This window comes from Larus michahellis, chromosome 6 (genome assembly GCF_964199755.1).
Source record: "Larus michahellis chromosome 6, bLarMic1.1, whole genome shotgun sequence".
NCBI classification, from domain to species: domain Eukaryota; kingdom Metazoa; phylum Chordata; class Aves; order Charadriiformes; family Laridae; genus Larus; species Larus michahellis.
Window position 1 is genome coordinate 54,125,059 of NC_133901.1, and position 26,212 is coordinate 54,151,270.

Sequence of the window (26,212 nt, forward strand, 5' to 3'; positions counted from 1 at the left end):
GCCGCTCGCCCCGGCGCCGCGCAGGCTCCTCCCTTCGCCCCGCACCGTAACCTGGGCCGGCGGCGGCGGAAGGCGCTCGGTGGGGGCGGGCGCCCCTGAGCTTTGTCTTCCAGCGGCGGCCGAACGGATGGCGGAGCCGGTAAGCAGCATCCCAACCACCCACCCCCCCGCGGTGAGAGGGAGAGAGGGGCAGGGAGATGCCCCCCACCCCCGCCGCCTTCATCCCGCTGCTTTGCGGTTCCTGCGGGAAGAAGGAGAAAGAAACGCCGGGGTCGGGGAGCGGTGGGAGCCCGGTACGAGCTCCATCAGCCGGGCTCGGCTGGGCCAATGTCGCCGGTGAGCGATGGGTCCGGGTCGTCCCCGCCCCGGGTGTCAGGTGCCGCCGTCCCCGGGGAGGCCTGTCGGGAATCGCCCTCCTCCAGGCAGGGCGGAACTTCGGGTTAGGGACATCCTCAGGGAGCCGGGGCCAGGAGGAAGAGAAGGAGCAAGCTCTGGGTGCGGGGAGGCAGCCTGGGCATCATGGTGTCACCGGCAACTTCTGGGGAGGCGGGGGAGCGGCGAAGCTGGGCTGGGTAACGCTGCCCGTGGCACTGCGTCTACAAAAATGGGTGGTTAGAGCACGGCGGGGAGCAGAGTCCAGAACGGTATCGTCTCTCGGAGAGAAACACTTATAGCAGTACTCTGTTTTTAAACGATTTCCATATACATGTGAAAGGTTATCATCGGAACAGAAACTGAAAGGATGCAAAAAAGAAAAAACACAACACATTGTGGTCGTTGGGCATCTGTAGCTCTCTCATAAGCTATTTCTGCTCAGGTATCTCATTTTGTACCTACCTCATTTTGGCCTCTGTAGAATCTAAGGTGTCCCTCCGAAGTGCACCGAGGAACGTAATTCACTTCTCTCACACACGGATGCACCGTCCTGTTTCAGAAGGGTGGCAAAAAGTCCCTTCTGGGAGATTTCCTCTTTGTCTGGAATACTTTTTATTTCACATGCATGTGGTTCTGAATGCTTGTCTGAGAACTCACAGGTGGAAAAAACACACCTTCTGCTAAGAATGAAAAATGGTGAGCTCATGAGTTCTTGGAGGGACTGTAGTTCCCAGGGAGTTCATTCCTCAGGCAAAGACTGGCTTTGAGAAAGTTCTGTCTCCACAGAAGTGGGTTTTCTCCTCATTGCAGGCTAAAGTGGTTGACTGTCCAAAGCTGTAGCTAATACATGTATTTGACAAATTGCCTTAGACCATCAGGTCCTAGAAAATAGGACAGAGACCCACAACTTCGTGAAATATTCCTGGGAGAATGGAGTCCAGGTTTGTTGCTGAGGGTGTTGCTGAGGCAATATATTGTGTTACTCTGTAGCAGCTGGATTTCCCGACCTGCTAAATGGAGTGCTGCCTGGTATATTGCATGTCTAGGTGCTAAAGGCATGAATAACTAAACGAAAGGCCAGTGTTGACAAGTCCAGAGCTTCATAGATCACAGGAGAGTGTAGGAAGAATTCCTCCCAAACCCTGTGTAATTCTGTACGTGCAAATTTCATAGTTACAGTTTTTAAATAGTATTTTAAAAGGCTGTAAGTGCAGGGGGGTTATTTTGTAGTATTATGTTTAAAATTAGGGTTCAGTGTCTTGATCAATCCCACAAACATATGTGTTAATGATATTGCCGTGAGGATACTGCGAAGGCATTTCTCATGAGTTTTCTTTACGTGCATGAGGTTTGCTCAAGGTCATGCCTTAAGGCATTCCCTGTAAGTTAATCACCAGGCGAGGAAGAGTATAGCTCAAGGTGAGGGCTGTCGTGAAATCTTCAACTGCTGAGGGAGTGACAAGGTGACTTATGCATGAAGACACTGAGCAAATGCTGTATAAAAATAAATATTTGGTCTCTGCTTGCCAGATATATGCATAATGGCGTTTTTTCCTCTTCTTATCTGACTCCCAAGATTTTATTACTGTTTCAAAGGTTACATTTCCAGTTTGTGTTCTGGAACTTAGTTTGCTGTCTTGTAATGAAAGTCTTTGTATAATTTTAATAAATATTTAACATTTAGATTGCCATACCAGAAAACATATTTTCTGGTCATAGTTTCCAATATAAATAGAAGTATCAGTCTGTGAAAGAAATCAATCGTGCTCATACAGTTCCTGAATGATCCGTGTGTAGTGACTTAGATGCACAGGCATCCCTTTTATAAAAATCCAGCATTTTCAGTCTTACGCAAATGATGATGCCTCATGGTAATCTGTGAGTCAGGCATCTGCTCAGACACAACCCGTTGCCTACCACTTCCTACTGGCAGCTCCAGATGACTCACGGTTCAGCACACAACATCAGGGAGACCGTGGGCTCACCACGTAATCAACTAGAAAGTGTCGTCCTCTTTTAGCTTCTCTGTCTGGTTTTCACTGACTTTCAGAGATGTCTGTCTCTCTCTGTTGATACAGAAAGGAGCCTGGATAGGCTGCAAAGGTCATCAGACTCGTCCTGAAGGGAAAAACAATTAATTTGGAAATAGGCTCAAAGGTAGTCTGTGCATCTCTTCACTGGGACGAAGAGCCTGTTGGCCTGCAAGTGGGTAGAATGTTAGCCACAAGTCATCGCGCTCAGCTCTGATATTCTGGATAATTCCGCTGACTTTCAAGCAGCCCTATGAGCTGGCTGCATTACAGTCAGTGCTGCTATAAAACATGTGCTTATCATTGTCAAACTGAGCAACCTTCTAAAAGAAAAACCAAACATTGTAACTATCCAAGTAGAAAAATTGGTCTAAAGCACACTGAATTCTTTTCATAGCCAGGCATTCCTGCTTGGCTTTGGTGTTTTGTTTTGATTTGTTTTTTTTTCCATCTCTTCGTGGCATGAGACATCCTGAATCATCTAGGATAGGGCAGGAGGTCAAAGACTTCATTATGAAATCAGCTAACCGTATTATCTTAATATAAGCATTGCACTGCAGAAACATGCCAGATTACGTGGTAGTTATTTGTACTGGTTGACCACACTCCATCCTGTAGGTAATATCACTATCCATTTTTTATCTGCACTTTGCTTACTTAACCATTAACGTACAAAATAGCGAGAACCCATTGAACTGATGCCCCAAATTATTTTTTCTAGATTTGAGGCCACGAGGCAAGCATCATTCCTTATAGGCAATTCAGATGAACTGTGAATTTGTATGTCAGAAATGTCAATTAAATTCTTTTTTTGTCACCTATATTGTGAACCATAAGAAGACAGACAGAATAGGAATTTGTCATCAGACAGAAAAGGAAATTAATTGCTGCAACTGGTTGCTCACCCAATTAACAAATGTCCGTATCAGAGGTTATGGAGTCTGAAAGTGCTACAAAATTAAGTAGCAAATATTGCCAGAAAAAATCATTGCCTTTTACAGGAAGAACAGGAAGGTTCTTAACCCTTCTCTCCTAGTGGGACTTTGCCTCTGAGAGAAATAGGGCTACAGGCAGAAAAATCTGTGAAACCTGAGGGTATGCAAGGAGTCATGCTTGCTTTGTTTCATGGAAGCCTATGAAGCGTTGCAGACCTCTGTGCTGATTTTAGCCTCTCGTTTGTTTCCCTTAGCAACACAGCTTCTTGTCTTCATGCTGCAAGTTAGTTTTATCAGTGATGTTACGTATTGGAGCAAATTATATATAACAACAGTTATTGCTTTTCTTTGTGCCCTCTTCTGCCTTACTGTGCCCTGCTACACTAATTTTGATGGGGGATTGTCACAGATTTCCCAAAGGAAGGAAACGGCACTGTTTTTCCACGCAACCTCTAGAACGTCCTTTTAGTGGGTCACTGGAAAGATGCTGTTCTGTGTTGCATAAGTATATTTCAGTGACTGCCTAAGAAGGCTATTGCTTGTAATCCGAGACATTCTAACATTGGTGATACTTTATCCATTATGTTAAAAATGCTTTTCTGCTGAAACTGACTGGTGTTACCAGAACAGGGAGATGGAGGGAGGGATTGTGTTTTGACACGAGAAACCACAAGAGAAAGAGCTGTCAGCAGTTCACAGACGAATGTTTCAATGTCCAATATTTCCAGCCTGGTTTCCAGGGCATTCTCTTAAAAGTGACTAACGTCTTTGTCAACAGAGCATATTAATAAATCTGGTAGCGAGCCATCACCTATGTGTATACAACTCAAATGCACAGGGTTACGTTGTAGTAGCATGGACATACTAGATCTTGACTGCAAAACAGTCTGTATAAAAATGGGTAAGAAAATAGGTGAAGGTCGGCTCTGAAGCAATGGGAAAAGCCTGTAGGTTCTACATTCATATTCTCTGTAAAAGTCAGGCTCTTGCATGTGTCATTTTGGACGTTATCTGCATAGTAGTTTATCAGAGTCTTAGCAGACCCAGTAGCAATCTAATTCTATTGATGTACCTTCTTAATGCAGTAATGTTTCTGTCTGTTCCAAATGAAAAACCTTTCTAGAAAACAATGATATTTAAGTAGGTACGTTAACTGACTGCAGTCCTCCAAATATTTGCAGAACAATTTTAAAAGACTTCAAATCATTATTCTTACTTTTTTTAACTGTGAGAAAACACCCACATTTTCTTTAGATGAAAATAAATCTCAATTTTGTGATGTAAGATACAGCACTGAGGGGTGTAACCATACCAGGAAGACTTGGGTTTGGCAGATCTGAGCATGGAGGATCTCCTCTGCACATAAGGAGGTGAAGATGCTACTGTCTGTATGCCACTGGCACAGTCTGCTGGGAGCTAGGTGGGACTGGTCCTTCACAGCAGGTGAAAAAGACGATATAACCTTGACCCCCTTCTAGAAGACACAATTGTATAGCTCAGCAGCTGCCTCTGGGAACTAGTGGGGCCTGAAAGGAGGTCTTGGCAATGGTATTTAAATGGATCCATGGAGCTAAGGGTCAGTATTAAAATATGAACAATTACTGAGACAGGCTTTTCTAGAGCCAAGCTTGGTAGCTCCTACTATGAAGAGCAACTTCTCCAACGAAAGGTGTGAGGTTCTCAGCAAGTGTCTCCTTGCAGTACTTCTCTCCATTGAAAGGCCCTTCTCTTGGTTTTGGTTAATTGGTATTTTTCTGTGCACAAGAGAATGATCTTGCCATGACATTCAGTGCTTTGTTGTTTGAGGTTTGGTTTTTTTTTTCCAGAAGAGACTACTTTACTACACAAGCTGAATCACTTGCTATAACGGTGAACGGTTGTTTCAAAAACATGTTGACAGATGAACATGCTGTTTCTTTTTGCAGAGAACCAACAGAAGGCAGTTTGCTACCTAGGCTGGTTTTTAGCATATTTTATACCAAACCCAAGTGTGTGTATAAATGATTATGTGCTGTGCCAATACGCGGCATGGCATTTCAAAAAGAGCTGAATGAGTTAGGTACCTGTATATCTAACCTATTTTTCACAAAATTCACTTGAACAGCCACTTCAAAGTACAAAAATATAGGTATCATGGGTGACGACTTACCATGAAACAGTCCTTTATGTTCATCTGCCAATCACTGGATATTCCCTGTTTCAAATTTGTAGAGATAATTTAGTTCCATTATGGGCAATTAAAACCTGGATTTTGCACTTGCTAATTTGGTTATTTTAGTGAGGACTTCACCCCTTTATGGTTTGAGGCACACCTTTATTCTAGGATTCTATAATCATGACTCTTCACAGTGTAGTAAAACAGAGTATTTCTGGTTTAACTTCTTATTACTGTATTAAAGTAAGCTTCTTTTTCTTTTATCCTAGGATGAATGCAGAACAGTGCTCTCAAGAGTAGCTAGTAAAAAATGGAACTGTGACACGTTTTAGCTCTTATATTAGCAAATATTTCTAGATACACTGTAAGGATCCTGATCCCAATGAACTCAAGTGAATGATTTTGATGGGAACCATATCTGGGCTTTACATTCCACCAAAATATCAAACAAAAGGATGAGTATATCTGAAATAACCCACTAATAAAAAATATGCGAAGAATAAATCATTGCTGATGCCCCAAGTCCCTGTTATTTTTTTTAACAGAACCTAAGCTTTGAATGCAAAAAGTGCTTTGGAAAATTGTAGCAGTGATCTCTTTAATGCAGCTTTTTAGTAAGGCCAATAGTCAAAATCCTGACAGGTGTTGCTGACAACAGTGAAGGCAATGTGTTATGATGAATTCCCTTGGAATTTAAAAACACATTACAAAGGGAAAACTAATGTTTCAAAGTAATTAATAACAATGTTTCAAAATAACTAATAATGTTTCAAAGTAGCTAATAATGTTTCCCCATAACTAATAACAACCTTTCAATGTGACTAATAACAATGGTTCAAAGTAACTAATGTTACAAAGTGGAAACTAATGATTAAACTAGTACTTACTGAAGTTAGGCAGTTTCTTGTTTAAAAATCTAAAAAGCTCCTTCAACATTTAAAAACCTCTTCTGAAGAGCTGAAGAAGGAAAAGCAGCCTCAAGATGATGATAAGGACTTGAAATTCAGTCCTTGTGCTCTGCAGTCAGCTCATTTCTGGGAGGCACCGGTACTCTGAGCTCCTCTTTGGGGCTCTAGAAGGTTTAAGGAACACGAGTCCCGCTAGGGTACCACCAGTCACTGGGTACATCCTTTGGCAGAGAATGGTCCATGCTTGGCTTCGTTGTCTGGTCCAGCCGTCTCACATGGGCAGGTTACTTCAGTGAAGGACTTACACTAAACAGGCCTTGCTGTGTTGCCATGTGTACCACATTTTGCTGCCACAACTAATTAGCTTTGCAAACTTAGCTGGGTTGTACCTCCCTGCCTCGGAGCACAGGCAGAGGGGCTCTTGTTTGGTCATTTCCAGCTGTACTGGCAATTATTTGAACCACGCCAGCATGCACTGAATGGTGAAGGCACTGGAGAATTCATGATGGATTTTGATATTATACCTCTCAGAAAACCGTGGGAGTCTGTGTATGCATTCTCCAGATCTTCTTATCCCACCTCTGTCTTATTAGCGTATTCTTGGGATACTTGATACGCCTTGATACACTTATTCTGTCTCCTCTACCACTATTTGCTTATACTTTTAGGTTAAAATTGCGCTCTTTGCTTTTCACTGCCCTGGTACTTGGTACCATCCTTGTTAGTGTGAACAGAAAGAATTACTCTCAGTGTCATTCAAAATGTCAATTTTCTTTCTTTGCTCTGTTTCTGTGTCTGAGGGCCTTTGACTAAATAAAGCTGGATTTTACAAAGGATTAATGCCTAGTATAATAAGCTGGATCATGCAGGAAAACAAGTGGGTTTTGAGGAAGAAATGGGATTTGATGAGGAGTGCCGTCAGCAATGAAGTCAAGAAATATTTCTTAACTGTTGAATGGATGTTAAATTCTTATATTCTGATAACAACTCTCAGAAAATCCATCATTAGAAAAAAACTTGATTTGCATTCTAAATGTCCAGATACTTCTTTTTAATCAGACATTATCAAACTCTAAGTTAGTTGGAGTGTCTGAAATTGAAAGGCAGAAAAATGCGTGTTTACTCTTAGAATTTAGAGCACTTTACACTCTAATAGACTAAGACAGCTCCAAGCTAGCATTGCTACTTATCCCCTGTGGTTGGGGTTGGAGTGTAGTTCACTGTATTAGCATAACTATTTTGTATATGTGAATATAATTAGGTTCTGTTGCATACGGAGGTTTGACATTTGACTTTCTCTTTGCTCTTGTAGAGTGAAATATGAGTGTGTATTTCCAGAAGAAAAAGAGTACCTCATCAGAACCGGGCAATTCTTGTAGGCGCTGTACAAGCTCATGGGGTGCATTTTCAAAGCCAGCTCATATCAGTCTAGGACAGCGATGCTGCAGAAAGGGCCAGTGTTTTGCTGGCTTCATGTTTCTGCCACCTCCCTTACAGTCTGAGTCTGAGGAGGAAGTAATTAATTTTGAAAGTCCATTTGATTTTAATTTGGATCAGCTACAACTTGCCTTGAAGTCACTGGTGTCAACAAAGTGGAGGTACAAAGAAGTCTGATGGGGGGAGAGGAGCCCCTTGGCAGTGTCATGGCCTTTGACCAGCTGAAGGTGACTGTGAAGCTGTGCCAGGAGGAACATTATGCACAGGGGCATTCCAGGGAGCCGACAGACATGCCCGCGGTGGTGTTTTTAGTAAAGCTTAACCTTTTGCATTTTAATGATTAATGATTTATAATTCTGGCCAGTGTGTCCACGTGTTAAGGATAATATATTGGAGTGCACTCATAAGACAGCCCACGTTCTTTTTAGCATTTTTCTTTTTTAAATTGTGCTGCCACCTGTAATAATAGCTAATTTATTTGAGTCTTATTTCACATTTTTGTAAAAGGAATATAAATTCATCCCAGTAGTTCTTCTTTATTTACGGTGTCTGGTTTTAATGTGCTCCTGAAACTGACTTAAAAAGTCAGTTTCCTCTTTTATTTGCAGCGATTCTTCTGCTAAGCTCTTGCACTGTGGCTTGGCTTCTTCTCTCTGCAGAGCTTCTTCAAAGCTCTGACACAATTTTGAGGAACTGTGAGTTTCTGCTGCTACCAGATGTCTCCTCTTTAAAATACCTGCTATTACACTTTTTTTTCCTTAGTTTTAATGCTTCTTTAGGTTAAAAATACCACTGAAATAACATATTTATAATTTTATTATGCTTAGAGACCAAGATGAGAAATCTTTGCAAGTAAAGGGTTCCCTGACGTCTTCCTGTGCCAGTTCCAAAGAAATCTTGATCGGGGGATACCACAGACTTCTTTAACAAAGACTTCTTTGGGAATACTAGCCCCCCCAAAACAAACAAACAAACAAACCCACAAACCCAAAAAAAAAATGAAAAAAGCCCACACATCAAAAAAAAAAAAAAAAAACCACAAAAACCAAAACCCCACCAATTACTGGCTTTTGTGTTTCTCACTTGCTGCACTAACATTTTTCCACTTACCTAGTGGCGAGGCTGAAAGGTCTTCAAGGTGTGGTAGCAGCTGAAAGAAGCATATGATCCATATCCTATGTCCTCCATAGGGAAGCATCACAAGAGCATTCTCTGAAGAGTCCGTTTCCTCACCAGATTTTGAAGAAAGTCTGTAATGGAGAAAGTGCTTGAAAAGCTGCTGTCTTGCTCAAAAGCTGCTAATTGAAATAGGCAATTGAACAGAAATGCATTTCTGCACCCTTTACTTTTGAACAATATTTTTTTTTTTGATAAATTGAAGACTAGAGTATTTTTCAGATTGTCATACTTGAATTCATACTTTAGAGCAAAACGAGCCTCCCATTCAGCTATTGCAGATCTCCTAGTTGCTTCTAGGGGAAATAAAAAAAAATTCATGTGATGGATAAGTGAGTGAATAAAGGGTTTCAAAATCTATGCTTTTTAGCTCTGAGATATTTCTTTAAACTGTTACTCCTGAGCCACACAAAGCACATGAATGCAGAGTCTCTTATTGAAGATTTTATTTCTGCTTAGATTCTGAGTCGCAGCGGCAGAGGACTAACATGAGCTCTGCACTGGCCAAGCTTTTAGCCCTCACCTTTCACAGTCTACCAACACATCGACCGTGGTCCTGCTGAAGAAGGGTTTCAAGCGGAACTAGCCATAAGGCAGTATGTTTCTTGGTGCAGGCTAAAGCAAAAATATTTAATTATTGTTGTCCCATGGGTCCTTTCTGCAGCCTGTGAATAGGCAATGAATAGGCTCTCCTGCCAAGCTGATCATTTATACCAGAGCTCCATCTATGTAAAATTAAATTGCTTAGAGAACCATTTCCATTAGCACTGCAACCAGAACTAATGTTGATGCCTTGGGTGCATAAGCCATGCTCCACTTTTTTTGTCACAAATTGTGACAGCATTTTGAATACCTTAATTTGAAAAAAGCAGGTCTTGAAATTGAATTCAAAGACCTGTGACATACCTGACGATGAGAATAAAAACCTTGAAAATGGAAAGCATGGGTGTAAAATGAAGCAAGAACATACTCATTGAGATTGTGAGGTCATATGTAAAAGCAGAGTAAGACGGAATTAATAAGGCAGAAGGAGCATACCAGTAAGGGCTTTTACAAGTAAAACAGGATGGGTCTGATTATTTTAAAGAAAGTGTATTACTTGAATGAATTTAATGTTTTCTGTAATATTTGCACTAATTGTTAAAATTAAAGACTGATCTAATAGATACTGTTAGTTCTTGGAAAAAAAGGAGGGAGACAGAAATACAGAAACGAATACTTGAGAAATGCAGCCAGCTAAAAACACGTTAGGGTTGGTTTTCTCTAACCCAGAGCCCTCTGGCCTCTAGAGAGAGGTGTGCTGAGAAAATAGCTTTGCTGAACCCACTCTTTATGCTTTTACAAAAGCATAAGGCGTATTTATTGAAATACATAAAGTGCCTTCAACATTCAGGATCAAATTTGTTTAGATTGAGTGCACGGAAGTGAAAAACCACATTAGGAGCTTCATTTTTGTATTTCCGTTAAAATTTAAATAATTGATTTCCCTTTCAGATGTTTGTTGGGTTGGTTTTTTTTTTGCTGATGACCACACCATGTCTAAATATTTGTCTTTACTGGTTCAGAGCTGTGCAAGAAGCAATTACTACCAGTTGATTCATCAGACTTCATCATATTTTGAGTGCTGTTGAAATCAGCAAGCTGTGCACGTGGAACACGTGGTGCTTGAAATATTTTCTCTGCTTTATGTTACTGATATGAGTTTTTATGCTAAGTTTTATTTTTAATTATAGGCTTAGCAGGAAAAAAGATGTCAGATTCACACTGTTTATAAATATGTTTGTCAAAACATACGCTCAAGGAAACACAGATTCTGTGGTTAGTCTTTGACCTTTGAGTTTTTTCACTTTCTGCTCAAAAGTTGAGGTTTTTTTAAGTGGCTGTAAAAACTGTAAAAATAATTCATTATATTGTGTTCTAACCCACTGTAATAACATTAGAAGAGGTCAGATAGTCTGCAACTCTTCTGTAAGCCCCCATGCATTCCCATTTTAAATTTTAGATGCCTGGTAGATTTTAGATTGTTATTAAATATGTAAGTACTGTGATACCGAAGTAATGAGTCGGTGCAGGCATGAAAATTTATGTGACATTTGAATGTATTTCTAGTCTGAATGACTTGGTATATTTTTTCCAGCACACGACCACAATCAATGTATCTGTGTTCAAGTTTTCCTTGGGCTAATAAACCCTGAGACAGCTGACTGCAAATCTTGAGTGCTGGATTGATACCGCCCTTTGTAGTCAGATGGAGACTTTGGAGGGAAAGAGCGATCTCCTTGGTTTGCAGACAGAGAACAACATGGAACAACCATTCACTGTCAGCTCCTTGGTATGTATGACAAAGAAATGCTTTGATGGCTGAGCACCCTCTCTTTCAAATAGGACACAATTCAAGAGAGCTGTTAGGCAGCCTTTGCTGTCAGCTACAAGGGTCTCTTCCTGCACTCTGCCAGTTCCTCCCATGTTCTGCCCAATGGGTTTGTTGGAATTTATTTTATTTCTACATACGGGGTTTATGGGGTTTTAGCTTGTTTCAGTCATCAGGTTTTTAAGAAGTTGAAGTGAACATTTTGAACAGATACAGTAAAAATTTTCAAAGAGGAAGCAACTTGCAGTAGCCAATTATTTAACTACTTAACAGGAAGGTAATGATTATAGCACACAGCTGTGCTTCTTCTCAGGGGAGTTAATTCTAACTTTTTAGGCTTCAGATGCCTCATTTGAAACTGGAAATGAACATTTGAAGTGAACTGTTGACTGACCAGGAGAACTTACTGCTCTTTGTTAGCTGAACTATACCCAGCAGTCATACCCTATGCGTCGTGGAATAGGAGTATTCAGGCCCTCCACCAAATTATTTCAGTAGCTTGAGGCAGAATCCTGTAGAATTTCATGTATGTGGGATTCTAAAGAGGACACACTCTGTGTTGCCTTCGATCATTTCTACGGGGGTTTACTTAATTTTACCTTGGTTTTTTTCCTGGGATTTTTTTGTAGTTTGAAGATTTGGGGAGGGGGATAAGATCATTTTTTATTTGTAATCACACTCACAATTTATTTGCAATTGAGAAACATGTTGCAATGTTTCAACTGTGGCTACCGGTGGGGAAACCAATGCCTATTTTGAGAAAAAAGCTGAAGATTTCCCTGGAGTTTATTTCTTGAATGAGATCACTTACTGAAAGTGGAACGTAACATCTGGTTCTCTTTGCTAATCTCTCTGTTCTTTTTCAGAAAAAGCTAGTAGCTATTCCTGACCACACAGACATCTCTGTGACCCCAGAAGAGAGAGTACGTGCCTTAAGCAAACTTGGCAGCAATATCACAATCAATGAAGAGATCACGCCGCGTCGTTACTTTAGATCTGGAGTAGAGATGGAGCGAATGGCATCAGTATATATGGAGGAGGGAAATCTGGAGAATGCTTTTGTCTTTTATAACAAGTTCATAACGTAAGAAACCATTTGTAGTCATTACAACTTATAATTCTGAGTAAACTGAAATGAAGAGCTGCAGTGAAAACAGGGCACCCCTTTAGACTAGGAGAAAAATGTTTAGTGTGTTCTTCCAGAACAGCTTTGTTCTCTGGAGATCTTTATTCTAATCGCAGGCTTTGTTATAATTTCATCTCATCTGTTAATGTAATAGTCTTATCCTTCTATTAACTGCCATGTGTGAACTAACCTAATACACGGAGGTTTAAGTTTATTGTACCAGGCTATACTATGAGCACTGTTTCCCACAGATTATTCTGTATCTATCAGCACATTGGATAAATAGAGTGCATGGGTTAAAAAGCAATGTTTAGATAAGACTTCTGAGCCTTTAATAGTTACGAGATACGAGCGTCCACCAATCTGAAAGATTGCAGTATTGCACAGCACTTAAAAAACATGAAAAAATGTCTTTTTGCCTCTTGTTGCTTTTCTTCCCCAAAAGGATTAAGTATAATTTATTGCTTCTCACAGGAGTATATGCAAAATCCACAATACATATATTCATTGTATGATTATTCTTTCCACCCAAAAAAACAAATCCAGACAGCTTTTATTAAAACTGTCAAAATAGCCAGCTGAAAAAATGTATCCATCGCAGGTTTAAACTTTTTAACTAGCTAGTTTTGCTGTAGAATTGATTGGGTTGCTTCCTTACTTCTGAAAGGGGCTTTTCTAATATGCATATTTTAAAATTTTTATAACAGGATACCTCCTTTCCCCCCCTTTCTTTCCCCATACTCTGAAAACTAGACCAGATCTTTCTTATTCTGCTTGATTTTAAATGGCTGTATCTCTATAAAAAGAGATCCAGACTGGAGGTGAACATTGTACAAACTGCTGAAAAAATGATAGCAGCTGCGTGTTCCACACTCTCTGCAGCCGAGTGTTGCCATAATTTAGATGTCTGGGTAGGTCAATAATACAGCTGTTAGCTATGCAGCTTGGTCTGGTAAAAATAACTGCTTTGATGATAGTCAGTGCTGCATTCTCGACTTCCCATTTAAGATTCAGCATTTCAGCTAAGGACCGATAAAGACAGTAGAAACAGGATGTATTAACACTGGCTAGAGTGGAGGGTGCTTTTGTGGGCTATTTTTAGGTGCTGGCTGTGCTGCTTTTTTTAACCCAACTAATGAAAACCAAAATATATTCAGATGTAGAAAATAATCTTCTGTCATTACCCCATGTGTCCCACACAAGTCTATACAAGAATTTAAGTGTCACTTTAAAGGAATATGTAGCAACCTGCTCCACGTCATCTGGAATTCAGTGTTTAACAGTTATGTGAAACTGATTTTTCTGTCAACATAGAAGCTATTGTGGATATTCCTCTGGCTACTGAGGTGAACACATGCATGTTTAATTTCCTAGGTTGTTTGTAGAAAAGCTGCCTAGTCACCCAGACTATCACCAATGTGCGGTACCAGAAAAACAAGATATTATTAAGGTAGGGTTATGGTTGCTGGCCTTTAAGAAATGTTTCCCCCAGAATCTCTCCATTCCTTCCCAACAGTCCTTTTCTCTCCCTGTGCACATAGCCCACATCAGCCACCACAGCTGAATTTATGATACCTTTCTGCAGTAGTCATTCATGTTTTATTTTGGTTTAATCACTTGATCATTAATGGAAATTAAATTATCATCCTAAAGGGTGAACAAGAATGGTCTCTGAGTAAGTTGGTAGATTGTTGGAAACCCAGGTACACCCGTTTCTGAAAGCTTACATGTTAAAAATACACTGATTTAACAGTACTTAGAGTTTGATGCTGGTCCCAATTATGCAAGTAGCTAATGGTCCAAACTGACTATTGCAGAGGGAAAGAAAGGCATGTGGCATTACTGGTGCCTGTGCAGTATTTCCTTACCCTGCTAAATAATCGAAGTATATTTTTGCTTTCTTTATTATCAAATATGTATTTACTTATTTTTTACCAGATTTTTTTCCTCCACCTGTAAATAAAAAAGTTTTGCTTTTGTTTTTTTTGTTTTTTTTTTTTGTTAAAAGAGACATTTCAAATACAGCCTTATACTGAGTTTAAAACATCTGGAATTGCCCAATGAGAAAAAGCATAAGTGTCTCTTGCTTCATGCTGCCATATTTGCATGCTTTCTCTACTGTTGAAGTGGAATAATGTCATACCCAAAGCCAAAATGCTTCATGCCAAATTTTTGACTGTGGCCCACAATCTAGGAAAACATCCCTATTGAGAAAGAGCATCTGACATGCTCCCTCCGATGGCGCTCACTAGGATTAAGCCCATGGTCTCCTTCCCTCCCTACAGCCTCTAAATTATTCTATAGTAATCTCTGCCTTGGGCATTGTTTTTGTTTCATGAAACAAAATCTTTTTATCTGCCAGGGCTGTCACAGGAAGCTACAGGTTGTACTATTTCAGCAAATAAACTTTTTTTCCTCACCTGGAAATGGGCATATGCAGTCATATTTCTGTCCAGGGAGTCCCAGAGAAAAATGTGATGATCCTACCCAAAACGTTGAATGTTGGACTTAGCTTTTTTATAAATTACACCTACAACAAATACGTTAGTCATCACATGCTTGTTAAACAAAACAGATATAACAGATTGCTAGAAAAAGGCCTAATCTTTCCTTGAGATAAGTAGTCATGTTACACCTTTCACTGACATAAATTAATATAACTTTATTGAAATCAGTGTACTATAGAAGTTTCATAAGCTGATGATTTAGCATGTGTTTCTTCCTTTCTTTCCTGGGAGAAAAGCAGTATTTTTTTCTATTTTGTATTTTTTAAAATCTGTATTACAGCTGAGTTTGTTTTCCAGGTGGTTCTTTTAAAAAGTGTAAAGTAAACTTACCTATCTTTCTCTCCCATCCCACCCCAAAGAAATTGAAGGAGGTTGCGTTTCCAAGGACAGATGAATTGAAGAGAGATCTTTTAAAAAAATACAACTTAGAATATCAAGAATACATGCAAAACAAAGTAAGTCTTATACGATTACTAAATTATTGTTGATATGAATATTTTTCTGTCATTTAAAACTTCTTAAAAAATAAGCAGTGAAATGCCAGTTCTACAAGAACCTAACCATTTCACAGGCTGCTTAGAATGACTTTTCACTTCTCAGAATCTAATCTGTTGGTCATTTGAAAATAAGTAATGGAAGTGTGTGCTTGGAAATAAATGTGCTGTGATATTTACTTAATAACTATCTACAAATATGCAATTAGGTCTTTGGTACACTCTGATCCTGTTTTATAAAAAGGATACCGTTGATACACTTACATGAGTATGAGGAAAAGGTCCCTTGGCTCTGAATGTGCTTAAGTTTGCTTGATCCTGTTTGAGTCTTCAAGTAACTGTAAATACTTGCATCTTGTGTATTGAAGTCACTGAAAAGAGGATCGGTAGTTTTAAAAACTTGTCTTGGAAAGAGCATCTGAGAAAAAAACATCTTTTTCTTTCCTTCCCTTAAAATTGACCTAGGGTATTATGAACAAAAACATACAAAAAACCAGGACAAACACCACCACCACCCCAACCCCATATTCCTGTCACCGATTGGTTTAAGGCTTTCTTTCCTGCTCTATTTTGCTTGCGACTTTTAAGAAATGACTTTGCTCTGGTTTTTTCATTTGCTTCTGGAGATGCTTGCTGCTCCCCTTCGCCAGGCTGTTGAAACCTGAAGCTTCCCTTGCAGTTTGTGGAACAGCAGGTGGCCTGGGGACAAGGGGGCATAGACCAGAGTGGAGAAGGCACCTGATGTGCCTGAGGCTGGGCAGGCTCTGCACCAACGCCAGGTCAGGCAGCCCAGGGAAAGCTGAGGAAAGAAAGCAGCAGGAGAAAGTCGACCAACCTATGCAAACAGCAGCGACAAGCAACAGAACCCACTAACAAAATGCATTATGAAATCTATGCAGGAAACCCACGTGCTTGTGGATTTCTTGTTGCATTGAAAATTGTAAGGGCTTACACTTGTGTCTAGTCTCTTTGCCATCACCGTTCTGAAAAGTCTGTTTCTAATGACTTTATTGTAACAGGCAAATGAGGCCGGTGCTATCCCTACTGAAGTGAAAACACAAAGCACCACAGGTGTGCAGATTGGAAGCTTTGTGTTAGGAATTCCTTCCTTACTGGTTTTCCTTCCATATCATACTACTTTTGGGGATAGAGTTGTATTTGCCACTTCAGCAAACAGGTTCCAAAAGGCCTAATTTTTAATGCCAGGATTTGATGGTTGTATTAAACAATTGGATTGCTTCTTTCCCTTCATTTTTTGAGGCTATTTAGTGTTCTGAGAATGTCACTATTTTGCATATGTTTCAGAACAAATGTAGAACTGAATTTCTGAAGAAACTAGAGCATCAAAAGCTAATAGAGGCAGAGAAGAAACGAATCGCACATATGCGGCAACAGCAGCTTGAATCAGAGCAGTTTCAGTTCTTTGAGGATCAACTTAAGAAGCAAGAACTAGCTCGAGATCAGAAAATCAGAGAGAGCATGGTTATGTCTGAACAGATAGATGGAAGTATGCTGTCTTGTATTTCTGTACCGGAGAACAGTTCCTTATCCACTGCACTGCTTGAGAAAAAAGAGAGGAGCGGCACATCTGGCTGCACTGGACATTCACCTCCAGTAAACCGGGTCTTAAAGCCAGCGGCTACTTTAAGTGCTGTTCAGAGTAAGTGCAGAGATATTGGGGTTTTTTTTCATTCCTTTTTTATTTTACCTGCCTCTTTGCTGCTTATAGCAGTCCACATATTGCATATGCATGTGTATTTCTTCACTGTGAGGATGTCCGTAGTGAAATAAATGTGAACAGGTTGGTGTACACACAACAGTTCCATACAGTTTCTTCATTTTAAGAGAGGAGACTAGTTGCGCAGTTTCACGTTTTCCAGTTGAGTACCAATCAATGGATCTAGAGACTGAGCCTTAGTGTTCCTGAGGAATGAAGTCTGAATCTTGCCGTGGGCTTCAAGGGAACAGAAGCAGAACCTGCAGTGGTTCACCTTCGCCTGGGAGATCGTATCAGATCACTGTCACCTCAGGGGCAGGCTAATGAGCGTATCTTATGGGCTGCTGACCTGAATTTAGGGTGAAGTGCTTGTGCTGTAGATTTATTCTCATTAGAAATCTGTGATGTGGTAAGTATAATTCTTTCACTTTCAATAATTTCCTGTAACTGTATATATCTGGATATATTTCCATATTTTATAGAACTTCACTGTGGTAAGCGGCAAATACCTTTTTATCTCTCTCTCCTTTTTTGTTTTGTTTTGGATTTGTTTTTGTTTTTGTTTTTTTCTTATTAGCTCAATTGGCCGAAGCACTCAGAGGTGTCATTTTGCCCAGGGATCTCTGTCACAAATTCCTGCTGCTCGCAGAGGCAAATACAGTAAGAGGAATAGAGACATGTGGAATTCTCTGTGGAAAACTGGTACAGTTTAACCCTCACATTTGTATGGGGAAGACATATTTGATAGTGCTGTATTTTTCTGTAATGTATCAATTTCAGAGCAAAAGCAGATCTAAATGATTAGTCTTTAATATAATCAATTTCATATTATAACCTGAGTGGTCACTTCAGCAGTTTGGGCTTGCCTTATTAGGGAAACATCTGATCAAAGTACACTGCTGTCATTATAAAATGTAGCAAGTTTTTCAGCATGCTGTGCAATACAGGCTTTTTCGAGTACTTTCTCTGGCATTCATCTAAGGTAAGTGAGGTTTAGTTACAGGACAATGAAATATAAAGACTGTTAGAATCTACTGGAGTCATCAAATTTGTAATGGCACAACAAAACAGAAGAAAATCCCCCCATCAAGCTGTAGAACATCTGATTTCCAGGCTGGATTTTTCCTTTGACCTAGATAACGCTTAACATCCTTTCAGAGCAGGGAAAGATGTCATGGCTAATTCTGGCATACAAAGAATTTTAAAGATGACGTCCAAGTGTATTTGAATTGTGTAAAGCGAAGAATAGCAAGAGTAGTGATGTTCCAAGTTTCACAGAAAATAACTATAGTATTCTCAAACCCCTTTTTTCATGTTTTTAATTATTTTAAAGGACAACCTTTCCACACTGGTCTCTGAGAACGTTTCAATGCAACAATCTCATGTTGTTACTACTACTACTAATGCTAAGGGATATTCTCAGGTGCAGTAAGTCCGCATAGCTGCACTACAATCAGTGGAGCTGTACTGTTTGTTTTAGCTGATAGGCCGACGACTTTCAGATTCTGATTCAGCATTTATTCATTAGTTTCATTTGTTCCGCTCTAAGTCAATGTTTGTTTTACAGACACATAATGAATTTACTATTACTCACGTAATAGTGCCAAAGCAATCTGCAGGACCAGACTACTGCGACATGGAGAACGTGGAAGAACTATTTGGTATTCAGGATCAGTATGATCTCCTCACTTTGGGTTGGATCCATGTACGTATGACTCCCAGATTCTGGCTTTGCTGTATCTGCTCTGCATACTACATGAAAAAAACCCTGGAAATAAACTGAAGAAATAACTAGACTAACTAAAATTAATTTGCTTGCTTCATTCTAATTGTAGTGATGTAAATGAGCACTAATGTTCTCCACAGATGAGTATTTCTTAATGCAGTTGAGGCGTCCTGTTGACACAATGGGCCTGCTTTTGCCTGTGCAACTTTTGTTTATGTCGATTTAGGGGTATTTTATTAGTCTCTAATGCCATTTATTTTTCTACTGTATTGAAAATTTGAGGGGGGTGTATTGTGTTGTTTAAACTTTATATTAATTTCGCTCTTGGGGATTTTGGACAATCAAGTCCTTTCCCTTTGTCTTGCACTTCTTCATTCCACCTTTCTTCCCTGCCATGATCAGAAAATGGCTTGTACATCTGGTTGTGAATGTGCCTCCAGAAACCTCGTACTGAAAAGCCACCACAAAAATGTAGAATCTGGCTTAATAGGAACGTAAGAAACCAACCTAAGGAAATACTGATACTTTCACTTGTTAAAAATTATTGTTCCTTCTTGAATGTATGTCGACCTTGATTTGTAAGAAATATTTCATGATGTTGAGTTTTCCCTTTCTTTTTGTAGACACATCCAACACAAACTGCGTTCTTATCCAGTGTTGATCTTCATACTCATTGTTCTTACCAGCTAATGTTGCCAGAGGCCATTGCAATTGTTTGTTCACCAAAGCATAATGAGTGAGTTCTGATTTTTCTAAGTAATATTTAGATATTTTTCCCTTAGTCCTTATCGTAAAATTTGATCAAACACAAACAGCACATGTAAACTTGGATGAAGGGCAGGAATATTGTATTGTGAGTTTGTTTTCTTTAAGTTGTTTAGACTTGCATTCCAGTCAGTCTCTATGCACAATATTGTTTCTGGCTTCTCTCTCCTCCTCCCTTCCCAGCCCCAGGTTGTAAATTTTATTTATTTCTATACTCTGCTCAACCAAGTAGTAATGACAGGAGCTGTTCTTCTAGAGACCTAATTGCCAGTGCCCTACAACAGACCCATCTTCATTCTGTCTGATGAAGGAAGTGGAGGGGTTAGATGTATTTCTCTAGGATGATGTGAAAATTGCAGTTTGGGGAGTAGAGGGATAAAGATCACTTTTTCAATAATAAGGTCCTGGTTTTATATTTCATAAAATACAACCAATAAGTATCTGGGAAAACCTCGAACTGTGTAAGTATTGATGTGAAGGTTGCCCAGAGCGGGTGTGAAGCCTATATCCATGGAGATATTCAAAACCTGTCTAGACATGGTCCCGGGCAACCTGCTCAATGTGATTCTGCTGGAGCTAGGGGGGTTGGACTAGACAATCTTCAGAGGTTCCTTCCAACCTCAACAATTCTGTTATTCCGCTTTGGTGTGCTTGGCATTTCAAGGCCCCAGGGCTAACTCCATTGTTTAGACTGTGCATTTCTTCAGCCTTTCTGGCCTTCTGCCTCTGTAGATGACTTCTATGAATCCCATTCTCGTTGCCTAACTTCCTATATGGGCCGTTCACGTAGCAGAGCTGTAAATACAGACTGAGGGGCAAGTGCACAAGCACTAGGCTTTGTAACCAAGAGCACGTCCACACACCTTTTCAAATCTCTGGTCTTCCACATTTCTTTCATGGTTATGCTGATAGGAGTAACAGGTTAGAGTTGGTTACAGGGTATCTATCTGTAACATTTATTAATCAGGTGCTGTACTGTAGTTCTTAGGCACTAATGTTTTTCACAGAAGGGTGGGTTTTCTAATGTGTTATTCAATACTCAAAGTGTTAGATCATACCTATGCAGCAGTGCATTTTCTTATGCTTTGTATTACTTGATTACCTAGAAGAGTGGGGAGGACATGTACCGTCATTAGTTGTTTACACAGCTAGCTTAAAGGCTAGCTATTCTCTTTAAGTTGTCCCTCTAGAGTTCAGTGAGTGAAATGCGATGCGGAACACCTAAGTTTCTGTTTTGTATCTGTTCCTGTATGAACTAGCCTGGGCCCTTAGTAGGCTAACCTGCCTAATGGAAATAGTACCAGTACTGTGATTATTTTTTTTTTTCCCCCTTCACCTCATCATCTCTTCCTTTACAGGAATACAACTCCCCCTGATTTCAAATGCCTTTAAGAATCTAACTCAGCCATGGCTCCTGGGTTTTGAAGGTCACTGAGCACCATTCTGTTGTCCTTCTGTTAAGCTAAGCAATTTGTATGTGAAACCTCAGACATGTATTATGGGAGCAGACTGTAACGAGAGTTTCAACTTTTGCTTTCCAGCACTGGCATCTTCAGACTTACTAATGCTGGCATGCTAGAAGTTTCTGCTTGTAAAAAGAAGGGATTCCACCCACATACAAAGGACCCTAGGTTATTTAATGTAAGTATATAACACAACATGGTTTTGACTATTTACATTCTCGCCCATGGTTCTGCTGCAAGCAGAAATTAGACATGCTTAGATTTCTTTATAATTTTTCCCGCATTTTAAGAATTCATTACCCTTGCTTCACTGACCTAGGTAGGCAATAGGAGTCTGCTTAAGCAGTCAATAGCAGCCATGAGATGAGTGTTACACACTGCCATTCAAATGGTGGCTAACCAGAGGCAGTTATTATCAGTCACCACTTTTACCTGCCTTCAGAAGAAGCAAAAAGCCACAGTTTCAAATAGGAGTTATTCCTGAGCTCTTCAGTTTTTAAACAATGAATTCAGTTCATCTCCCCAACCGTAGTGTCCCAACAGAACATCCCAGCTGCTAAAAAGTGCAGCTATGAGTAGATTAAGCCCTGTTTCCTTCATTGCCTGTAATTTTCCACTGTCTTCTCATAAACCTTTCTCAGTAACTACACTATCTTTTGATGTTTTATGAGCATAGTATGCTATATGGATGGCTGAACAGTATAGTCAGTCATTATTAGAAATGTCACTGTTATCTGGAAGACAGCAATCTTTACCTTTGTGTAATTTTTTTTGTTTTTTTTTTTAAACGGGGCTCACTTCAAACACCGAGTATCTCATATATCTCAAAATAAAATGACCAAATGCAGATAAGTAATGCTGAAAGACATTGGAAATTACTTCTTTGTTGTAGGACTCTCCGAATGTCGGTATTACCCCCCAAAAGGAGGAGAGGTTGGGGTTTCTTTGTTTTGTTCTGTTCTTTTATCATTGACTGTAAGGATAATGAGAAGGTAGTCCAACTCTGAAAAATTTTAAGACTTTTGTTCCAGATGGGCTCTTTTCAGCAGTCCTCTACAGACTTAGTTCATCAATGACGTTACAGGCCACTTGAGCTCATTTATAATCATTCGACACGCTGCTGGTATCGCATATCAAACACAAATATCCTTTCAAGTACAATCCCCAAAAGATATTGATCTTCCAACAAAAACAGTAAGATCACAGTCTCATTTCCTGGAAGAAAAATATCATGGGTGACAATACAGGAAGCCTTGTGAAACCTGACTAAAACAATCCTAATCTGCACCTGGTTTCTGGCAAAACCTCTTCTCCATAGACACAATACAAGCTGATACAATCTAGTCCTAAATGCTAAAAAAAGTTCCATCATGTGGGCAGAAACATCTGAAGCCACTGCGGGAAGAGAACAGCTTCACACTTTCCTTGCTGCTGTCCCCCACGCACCTGTTTTAAAGCAGCACCAACACCTTCCTTCTCCATTTCAGGTATCCCGTGCTGTGATACATAAAGGATAGCACAGAACTAGAATCTGTTTCACAGGTTAAGCACTAAACAATATCCTCTTAAAAAGTTATTTCTGACTGATGTTGTAGTCCTTAATTCAGCAGTCCATACCTGTGACAGTCAGGTTTGCCTGTGAACAGGCACAGTGACAGGTACCGAAGTTGGATAGATAGGCATAGAATTAAGCAGGCTCAAAACTAAAAGGAAACAATAGCCTTCACGCTGTTTTACTGAAATTGATTTCTGTGAGTAATGGGTTGACTTCTTCTGCAGCCATGTACCCATGTGGTCGGGAAAGACATAAAGATAATTGTGCTGGATCTGAGGTGATACGGATGGACGACAGCGATGTTACTATACAAATGGCCAAAACAGAAAAACGGATTCCTGTTTTTCCTACAATTTCAGAAATGACTTTTATATTTATACATTTTAGATTGAATGGTTTGATATTTATTGCTCTAGCCTGTTTTGGAGTTATTTTGTTGCTCTGTCAAGATGGAGTTCAGCGGCATTACCCCTGAATCTGTAAACAAATCTCACCTATAAAATACAACAATAAAATGAACTTCAAACAACGGTAACTGTGTTGAAGTAAGTAATGTTTCTCTTGTTACTTGTTGGCATTAATTGCTTTCAGAGAATTAGAGATTTTTAACAATGGTTGGCTTTTTGTGGCTTCCAGCTGTGTACATCTCTTGACTGATTCAGTGAATTTACATTATATGTAGCAGAGGCAAATACATCTGTTTGGGTGATTTTTTAATCCTTTTCCCCATTCCATCCTTGTATGGCCCAAGTTTTGGCTAAGTAAGTTATTAATCAGAAAACACAAGTCCTTTACCTGAGAGCTGACCCTCACCACATCTTGGAATAGCAGAGATGCATTAGAGTCCCTTGGAGAAATGTGTCTTCTCCAGCAACCGTCCAGGAGGAACTTTTATTTGAAATCAGGTTCTTATCCTGAATGGGATTCCCTGGATCTATCTAGAGTTAGATAAAAAAAGTCTAGATAGAGTTAGAAGGAAGAACAATACAAAGCTATTTGCTCTTACAAGAGTTTATTTAGTACCTGTTCCAAGAATCTAGATGACCTATACTTTAAATAATAAAGTTAGTACAAAAAAGTTTGGAACATGTGCTAACAGTCAGAAGCTGGACAAGATCTGGAACCCAGGGGTTACTCAGACATGGTAAATAACAGGTGCTGTTGCAAAGAGCTTACAGTTTGAAAGATAACAAGTAACAGGCAAGTGAGGTAAACTATTGAGTTTAGACAGGAAAATAGGTAACAAAAATAAATAGCATCCTTTATCCTGAACTCTAATGAATACAGATTGCAGCAAGTTCCTTAGAACTGACCTTTTCCAGGTATGCCTCAGTGAATTCTTTATTCATATATATACTTTTAAGACAGTATTACTGGCTTCAGCTTCTATGCATATATTTCTAGTTGAATTTCAGTTTTGATGTATTTAAGACTATAAAAGGAATCAGAAAAATCACAAAAAAAGAAAATAGTCTAAATTATTTTTTCTACTTTGATTACATTACACCCCCCCCCCGAAAAAAAACAGTTCTGAAAAGAAAGTGTATTAAGCCAGCTTAATTACCCTTTAGACCTTGCCAGAAATCACAACATAAAAATAATAGGCTGCACGCATTCTGAAGGCATATGATAGGAAAGTCATATATTCAATCTAATATTAGTGTTTAGATATGCTCCCAAAGGAACAAGTTTTGTTTCTTTAAAGAAAACACATAGAATTGTTGTAGTACCCACCGTACACCTCTGGGCCACACATCGTAAGAAAGTAGCTTTTCCAGCATGACAGCTGTGAATTAAGAGTGATGTGGATAAATAATATTTCTGGATAGAGCAAATGGAAAGCAGAGTGCATGAGCTCATCCTGATACCGAACAGATGCGATGCTCCTTTGGTACTGACCAGGACTTTGAAAAAATCAAGACTGGTTCTGTTTGCAGACTAAAATGTTTTCTGAGGCTAAACTTTGATAACATGCAGCCTGATAGCTGAGCGTTTTCTAGCATTGGTATCACTGAGCAAAAGGTACCACTTTTTCTACTAAGCTCAGTATAGCGTAGTAACAAATTTATGCCACAAGATGGAGCTTCAAACCAGCCGTAATGGTACCTCCACAGATACATGTTGGTTTTTCCTTTTTAAATAGGAGCGGCAATTTCATAGCATATTTAAAATTTATTCCAAAAAAAACACATAGTATCCAATTAACTAGAGCCATTACGATGAAGGATTTCTGGAATGAAAGAATGAAATAAGAATGTATTTTCCGGAATACATTCACAATAATACACTAAGGAGACATATAAAGATAAAGCAATTTAAAAGCATTTGCGGTGAACAATGGACGGGCCAGCTTCATCATATTCCTGTTTGCTGATCCACATCTGCTGGAAAGTAGACAGGGAGGCAAGAATAGAGCCTCCAATCCAGACGGAGTACTTACGTTCAGGAGGAGCAATGATCTGTTTAAGAAATGAAAGCATTAAGCACCACTGTACACTGTGAATGAATAAAATACATTATACATAAATACATAAATACATAAAATACACTGTATCTATGTGCTGGTGTCATCCCTGGCATTACAGTTAGCCATTGGTGCAAGCAGTAAAGTTAAAAAGCTGTTATTTAAGTCTGAGTCTAAACCCTCACTTTCTCTGCCTGGGTCAGCCTGCCCAGTGAGAGCAGTGCATTTGTCTACTCATGACTGCATATGAGAAAAAGGGGAGATAATTGCTCTGGAAACATATAATGATAGCCCAGGACGGTTTGGGAAAACGAGTGACCTATGGAACTGTCTTACTGGTATAGCTGACAAAATACTTGCAAAGCAAGGAGCTGAAGACTTGAAGCAGCAGAAGGAAGATGGGTTGTCAGTGACTCTTTCTTTTCTGAACTTGTAGGCCAAGTACAAAACTAGCATTTCCTCTCTCCCCTCTCCATCAGCCAAAGCGGGCTGAAGAAGCTCATATATAGCCCCCGCAGAAAATATATGCTGCTGGGTCCCCGCTACTCTTCTTTGGCCATATTCAGGCAGTTTGCAAAATTCACCATGAAAAAAGAAAGGAGAGGAGAGAAGGCGCTCTTCTTCCAGCAACAAAGTTACCAGACTGATTATTTGCTAGAAGGTACAGACATGATTCAAAATACGTACAAAACACTTACTTTGTAAAGTGCTACTATGTTTCATCAGATTTTTGAGGACTCTGTACATGCCAACTCAAATAGCCTACAAGTAATTGCGCCATACCTTGATCTTCATAGTGCTGGGAGCCAGAGCAGTTATTTCCTTCTGCATCCTGTCTGCAATACCCGGGTACATTGTAGTGCCTCCGGACAGCACGTTGTTAGCGTAAAGATCCTTTCTGATGTCTATATCGCACTTCATGATGCTGTTGTAAGTGGTTTCGTGAATGCCAGCGGACTCCATGCCTGGGGAAGACACAGAAGAACACTGAGGAAGCAACTCCTTACA

The 26,212-nt window shown here is 39.7% G+C and overlaps 2 protein-coding genes and 1 long non-coding RNA gene across 3 annotated transcripts in view; 1 reads left to right on the plus strand and 2 right to left on the minus strand.

Moving 5' to 3' along the window:
• STAMBPL1 (STAM binding protein like 1) lies at positions 1-24,246 on the plus strand. Its single transcript, XM_074592463.1, has 11 exons — positions 1-139; positions 11,154-11,348; positions 12,254-12,471; positions 13,888-13,963; positions 15,380-15,475; positions 16,820-17,174; positions 17,809-17,933; positions 18,799-18,936; positions 19,581-19,693; positions 21,264-21,363; positions 22,965-24,246. Exons 2-11 carry the CDS (start codon positions 11,265-11,267, stop codon positions 23,019-23,021), a joined length of 1,362 nt encoding a protein of 453 aa, XP_074448564.1. The 5' UTR covers positions 1-139; positions 11,154-11,264; the 3' UTR covers positions 23,022-24,246.
• Positions 133-16,015, minus strand: LOC141745194 (uncharacterized). The gene is made up of 5 exons (XR_012587699.1): positions 14,934-16,015; positions 8,951-9,090; positions 5,490-5,534; positions 838-2,493; positions 133-734 (listed from the first exon to the last, which is right to left on the minus strand). It is a non-coding gene; the product is annotated as an uncharacterized LOC141745194 (long non-coding RNA).
• Positions 23,736-26,212, minus strand: part of ACTA2 (actin alpha 2, smooth muscle) — a 10,833-nt gene continuing 8,356 nt past the window's right edge. The window contains exons 8-9 of the mRNA XM_074592464.1: positions 25,988-26,169; positions 23,736-25,199 (exon numbers count right to left, since the gene is read on the minus strand). Of these exons, the coding sequence (XP_074448565.1) occupies positions 25,056-25,199; positions 25,988-26,169 (326 nt within the window). The 3' untranslated portion in view covers positions 23,736-25,055. The remainder of the gene's footprint in view (positions 25,200-25,987; positions 26,170-26,212) is intronic.